Source organism: Tamandua tetradactyla, chromosome 8 (assembly GCF_023851605.1).
Source record: "Tamandua tetradactyla isolate mTamTet1 chromosome 8, mTamTet1.pri, whole genome shotgun sequence".
In the NCBI taxonomy this organism is placed as follows: Eukaryota; Metazoa; Chordata; class Mammalia; order Pilosa; family Myrmecophagidae; genus Tamandua; species Tamandua tetradactyla.
Genome location: NC_135334.1, coordinates 125,127,193 through 125,133,814, shown reverse-complemented (window position 1 = coordinate 125,133,814; position 6,622 = coordinate 125,127,193). Strand labels below are relative to the sequence as shown.

Below are 6,622 nucleotides of genomic sequence, written 5' to 3'. Positions count from 1 at the left end.
ATCCTGAATGTTTGAGTGATGCATACGTTGCAGCTGTCTTCTCCTGCGGTAACTGCTCCTTCTGCGTTGTTTATGAAGGCATCTTGTCCTTTAAAATTAGTAAGAGCCTGTATTTGTCAACTGTTTTATTCTTTATGTCTCATTTCAGAGTGCTTAGGCCATGAACATATTCTCAAATATTGTCCTCTAGTAATATTTTAAAAGGGGCTTTTGAGTTTAGTATTATAAGAGTCTAAACTCACTGTAAAACCCTCTAATGGCTTCACATTTTCTTAGAGGGCTGAGGCCAAAGTCCCAACAGGCATGTGCGGTTGTCCTCTGAGACAGTTTCTCCCTTCCTTTTCCTATACAAGACACAGGTTTTTTGTGCAAATCATGGGAGCCCACACTCCTAAAGGGTGGCACTAGGGAAGGGATGGTTGGAGTTTGTAAAACAACGAAGAGGACGTCACAGATGTGAGCCTGCATTTCAGAATCCAGAGCACTCGGGTCCCTTGCAGTTTGAAATGGGAAGAGTTGAGAAAAATTAAAAGCAATGTCACTTTGCATTACTGGCCAAAAAATAAACTCTTCTACTAAGGGCAAGGTATTTTTCAAAGCTAGTAGAGATAGAAGAGCAAAACAAGTTATGGAAAGCTCTAGGAAAGGTTGAGCTCAACTTAATATCAACTAGAACATGTTGAGTGTTTATCATGTACCAGAACCTGGACTAAGAACTTTATACAGATTGCCTAACTGAATCCTAATTTAATTCTCACAACACTTTCAGATATGTATTGCCATCGTCCTTACTTTAAAGCCACAAGACATTGGAGGCTTCTAGAGGTCGGGCCACTCGGTCAAGCTCACGCCACTGCTCCATGTGGGAAATAGAGTTAAAGCTCAGAGCTCTTAGCCTCTCTGCTGCTGTGCCGCAGCTCCACCCAACCAAGAGGGAACAGAGCTCAGGTCTGAGGCGCTGGGGCTGCTGGATGTGGCTAAGAATGAAGTTATAACCTTCAGTTGTATTTACCAGACATTCCTACAACCAGATTAATAATCAACAGGCACAAATGATATCAACACGGATTCTTATTTAAAGATCAGGACAAGAGATCAGAAATGACTGATTCTGAGTTCCTGCGTAGGCACTTCAAAGCTCCACAATCTTGATTAATTGATTAACCACATCAGGAACCTCGCTTTCCCCACTGGTCAGATAGAGATACTAATTGTTCATGCCGTAGTGAGGAGTTGTTTGATAATCAAATTGTGCAGTTCATGTGAAAACACTAAAGAAAAGTCTATGGAGGGTGGGCCATGGTGGTTCAGTGGCAGAGTTCGCACCTGCCATGCTGGAGACCTGGCTTTGATTCCCAGTGCCTGCCCATGAAAAAAAAAATAAAAGAAAAGTCTATGGAGATGAAAGGATGGATAAGACGGGGAAAACTATTTACAGTAAAAAAAAAAACAAGGCTTTCCATTTAAAGATATAGTCATTCATTTCCTGCTTTCTCATATGTCATCCCCATGCAATTTCTTATTGTGTAAAGAGCTTTCTCATGGCATTTTTTACCTCTTTGTTTCTCAGAGTGTAAATGAATGAATTCAACATGGGCGTCAGAATACCACGAAATACTGCCATGCTTTTGTCTATCGATAAGGTAGATGACGGCCGCATGTAGATAAATATGCAGGGCAGAAAGAACAAGGCGACGACCGTGAAGTGGGCCCCGCAGGTGGACAGGGCTTTGCGTCTCCCCTCTGCGCTGTGGGACCTCAGGGCGCGCAGGATGGCGACGTAGGAGGCAGCCAGCACGAGGAAGCTCAGCAGGCAGATGGCACCACTGTTGGCCACCACCAGCAGGCCCGTGACGGCCGTGTCGCTGCAGGCGAGCTCCAGCAGAGGGTACAGGTCACAGACGAAGTGATTGATCACGCTGGGCCCACAGAAGGACAGCTGGAGAACCAGGAGAAGCTGGACCAAGGAATGCAGGGAGCCCCCCAGCCAAGCCACCCCCAACAGCAGGGCACAGAGGTGCCTGGTCATGATGGTCTTGTAGCGCAGGGGCCTGCAGATGGCCACGTAGCGGTCATAGGCCATTGCTATGAGCAGGATGATCTCAGTGCCTCCCAATAAATGGGCAACAAAGAACTGAGCCAGGCAGCCTTCAAAGGATAAGGCTCTCCCCTCATGCAGGGAGTCAGCAATGAGTTTGGGGGTCATAGAGGAAGAACAGCAAGTGTCAATAAAGGACAGGTTGGCCAAAAAGAAGCACATGGGGGAGGCCAGGGTGGGGCTGGACGGGACAGTGACCGCAATGAGCAGGATGCCAGAAGCCATGGGCACACAGGAGGTCAGAAAGACAACAAAAAGCTCCCTGCACCTGTGGGCTCTGTGAGAGCCCCAGCATGAAAAATCTCATGATATTGTGTGGTATTTCCATCGATTCCAAGGGCAGTGAGGATGTGAAGATACAGTTTTACCTGGAAAGCCAAGAAAGAAAAGTGATTCTAACAGAACAAGTTTGTGTGTTTGGGGCAGGGAGGCATGTGGCAAGGTTTTTTTTCAGCCATATCCACTTTCCTTTCTGAATGCTTCTTCTCAAGCCCCTGTATTCCAAAACTCCTATCTCATTTTGTTCTATTAACCACATTTTCCTCTTCTCTGGGCTTGGGGAGTTACTTCTGTGAAAGGTTGCTAGTCCCTCCATTGTCTACAGGGTGGCTTGAAAGCAGAATGTTTGGTGAGATCAGTGAAATTTCCATTAAACAATGATCTGCTATGCTGTGCTTGCGGGAAGCTTCTGGCAGTGGGAGGGACAGATCCCCCTTCTTAACCAGCAGTAAACTATGATCTTATTCGCCAAGTATTCTATCTCCCTTTTATTCTCTTGGAAATATTAAGGAAATGTCTGCGCTTAAGTTGATTTTGGTTAAACTTGAAACTGTCATCTCCCCAACCCACCCTTTCCTTAGAAACACAGGCTCTCTTAAAGTAGCCGAATCTCCCAAATTGCTGACGCTCTGATGTTCTGTACAATAAGAAGTAAAGGAGAATCCGTAAGTGTCAGAGAAAGGGGGACACCCGGGTGTGAAAGTGCAGGAGGGAAAATTCCTGTGTGGATCAGGGAGCTGCCTCCTTGTCTTCTCTCTAAGCCTCACTGCAAGAAACAACATCAGCTCCTGCGAGGGACAAGTCTGCAGGGCATTGTGGGCACAAAGTGTGGCCAAGAGAACCACCTGCAGTCACACAGGCAGCACCTGCGGAGCAGTCAGTCTCTGCTATGCTCTCTCCTAACGTCTTCACGTAGCCCAGGTTCTTTCATCTCCGCGTCGTCCGTGGGGTTGGTACTGGTTTGTCCCCATTTCGCACACGTTCTCCTGGCTAAGAGTTTCGGGGCCGGGGGGCTCCCCAGCTCACATGCTTCCCCAGTGCACTGCCCGGCTCTGCCCCTTCCGCAGACCCGTCCTTCTCTGCATCCGGGTGCTGCGTGACCATCGCCAGCGGTTCAAACCTTCAGTTTCCTGGTCTATAGAACAAGGACACGTGTGCCCCAGCCTGAGGCTGCGGGGAGGAGCAAAGGAAAAAGGGTTTGCACAGCCTTGCACGGGACAAACCTTCAGTAAACATCATCTCTGATCGTCACACCATCAACGCGGGCAACAAGCTCTCCCCGTGGCTAAGGAGCCAAGGAGATAAACGCGTGCATCAGACTAAGCCGGTATTGATATGAGAACAGTGTTATTTATAACACTGAAAAATGCCCTAATACTTACCCTTCTGCAGAACCCAGGAGGCTGGAGAAAATGTAACCAGGATGAGTGTTATACAGTGTAACTAGTGAATTTTACACCCAAATAAAAATGCCAAATTGACTCATCTCTGCAATTCAAACTTGTGGGAATAAAAATTAAATTAATTACTTTAAAAATTAACAAAGAAAGGAAGTCTCCTGTTTGAGTTATCCATGAGAAACAAAATTGTCCTGTGGAAATGGATAAGAAATTTAGGAAAACTAGTTTTGTTTGAGTTTTACTTTAATTTTAATCAATTTAAAAAAATAGACTATAGAAAACTTACATTGGCTGGATCTGAGGATCCCGACAGGTCGCCAGGATTTTTTGTTACATCCTAACGTCGTGGTGGGGGACCAGGGAGGGTCTTGAGAGGTGGCCTGAGTCAGCTCCAAGCAGCAACCCCCTCGCTCGGCCAACCCGTGACGATGCCCTGATGTCTCTTCACCCTGAAGAAAAGCACATACCGGGCGGTCGCTACTGATTGTAGGAGCGCGTGTGAGCTCGAGGTTTCCCAGAGCAGGACGAGTCAGAGCCCGAGGAGGGCCGCGCTTTACAAGCACCCGGAGCTGCTGTAACATCCCTTTCCATTTTCTTTGTTGAAGAGTCATGTGATATTTCAAAGTCACCTTTTCCAGCTGCTCCCATTTCAAAGGGGGTTAGCTCGAGACTGCCAAAGGTTAGGAGCAGCTGGTCCACAGTCCCCGGGCAGTTCACGGCAGGGACACACTCAGCCCGTTGTTCCCACGTTGCCAACCTGACCGCCCGCTGGGCTGCCCACCTCCCCTGCGGCAGCCCGGGGACGCGCCGCTGCCAACACGGGGTCCTCTCAGAGGGGCAGCCAGCTTCTCTGCTCTGCTAAGTGCACCATCCCAGGAACGTCTTTCTCCTTTCCCCGAAAGGGCTGTTTGTAAAGTGGAGGTGACAGCGTAGGACCGGCGGTGCCCTCTGCCTCCCAGGAATGGTCCGCCCTCACGGGGACACTTGCTGAAGCAATGCTGGACCAGTGCCCACCGTCGCCACTGCCGGGGACCACGCTGCTGCCACTGTCTAATCAGTCCCTCTGAGCACAGTTTTCACCTCGCAAGGAGACACTTTCTATTCTGCCTCCCAGAAGGGCCAGTGTCCTTCCAGTGTCTAGAGAGAAAGAAGAAAAGGGCGTTGAGACTAATCTTGGAGGGTCAGGACTCTCAGGAACCCACCAACTCCACGACAGCAGTGGGCAGCAGTGACGGAGCCATGCTGTGTGCCCGGCTGGCACCAGGCCCTCACCTGCATCGTCTCCTCCAGGCGTCTCCTGAGCCGGGACGGAGTTACCAGCGCATTTCCATGTGCCACCTGCGTGCACTGCTCACGGGAGCTGGGGCCTGAGCAACCTGGACTGAGGTGACACCCACCATTTCAGTCTTTCACTGAGCGCCCACTCAGCCCTATTTCATAAACATCAGCATTTGACTAATGCACAAAGCATTGCAGCGAATGAGCAGACACGTTCACAGAAGTCTACAAAGGGCAGCAGCCACCTCTGAAACAAAGCAGAGGGAAAACAAAATACATAGGATAATTACAACAAGTGTGTGATACGAAATGATATGAAAGAGAAAACTACTCTCTGAGGAGGGCCATAAAGTGGACTCCAGTGCGACCTGTTTGGGCTGAAGCTGCTGGTGTGATACACCAGGAATGAGCTGACTTTCACAACGGGGATTTATTAGCTCACGATTGACAGCTCTGAGGCTGTGAAACTGCCCACCTCGAGCATCGCAGGATGATGCCTGGACACTGAAGACAGGCTGCCAGCATCCAGGATGCTCCGTCACGTGGGAAGGCATGTGGCTGGTGACTGCTGGGCCTGCGCTCCCAGATTTCACTGCTTTCTCTTTCCAGTCACAGGGGCTTCCTCTCAGAGCTTCTGCGGATCCTCCCTTAGCCTCTCCAGGACTTTTCTCTATGAGCCTCTCTTCATTTCATCTCTTAGTTTCTATATGTTTTTACCCTTTCATAGAGGGCTCCAGTAAAAGGATTAAGACACACAGCTCAACTGAAATAACCTAACCAAAAGGTCCCACCCACAACAGCTCTGCACCCACAGGAATAGATCAAAAGAACGTGCCCTTTGGGGGGACATAACAGCTTCAATCTCAGCTTCTCTGAGACAGTGGCATGCGAACTGAGACCTAAAGGATGAGGAAGATGGAACCACAGGAGATGAGAGAGGGTGAATTCAGTGCAGAAAGAACCACACGTGCACGCATAAAGCACGAGTCCGGTGCACTGTAGGAGCCAAAACCAGACCGCGGTGGTTGAAGCTGTGTGGAAACGCGGGCAGCAGTGTGAGATGGGGTTCAGGAATCTTAACAACAAGAGCTGGGTCCTGCCAGCCTGGACAGAGAGAAGCTGGGATTTTATTTTTTAGCACAGTTGGAAACCTAGTCTTGTTTGCTTTCGAAAGCCAAGAGATCCAGATAAAAGTTGCTGAGGGTCTCTGATTCATCTCCAAATCCATTAGGATGCATCCAGGACTAGCCCATGTACTGGTCACAGGGCTGTTTCCGTGCAGACCCTAGTGGAGTCTCCTCAAGACCCCCTGCCAGGGCCTGGCCACAGTCCCCGGTTCCCCATGGGAACTCTTCCTCAGAGACCCACAGCTCTGGGAGGCGAGGTGCCAGGCCACATAGGAAAGGGTGCCTGATGACCGTTTCTCCCTCGCTCTTGTTGGTCAGTCTTAGCTGTTTGGGCAGTGACCATATTTTCCAGACCTGGGCACTCATCAGTTGAGGTCCAGACTATGTGACAGACCAGCTGACCTGATCTCGTGAGGCGTCTTAATTGGGCTCCTCACCAG

General features: G+C 49.4%; 1 protein-coding gene across 1 annotated transcript; it reads right to left on the bottom strand.

Annotated features, from left to right (window-relative positions):
- Positions 1 to 1,519: 1,519 nt before the first annotated feature.
- LOC143643796 (olfactory receptor 4C3D-like) lies at positions 1,520 to 2,426 on the bottom strand. The gene is given in 2 exon segments (XM_077112306.1): positions 1,520 to 2,363; positions 2,365 to 2,426. Coding segments are annotated over 2 exon segments (906 nt in total).
- Positions 2,427 to 6,622: the final 4,196 nt, after the last annotated feature.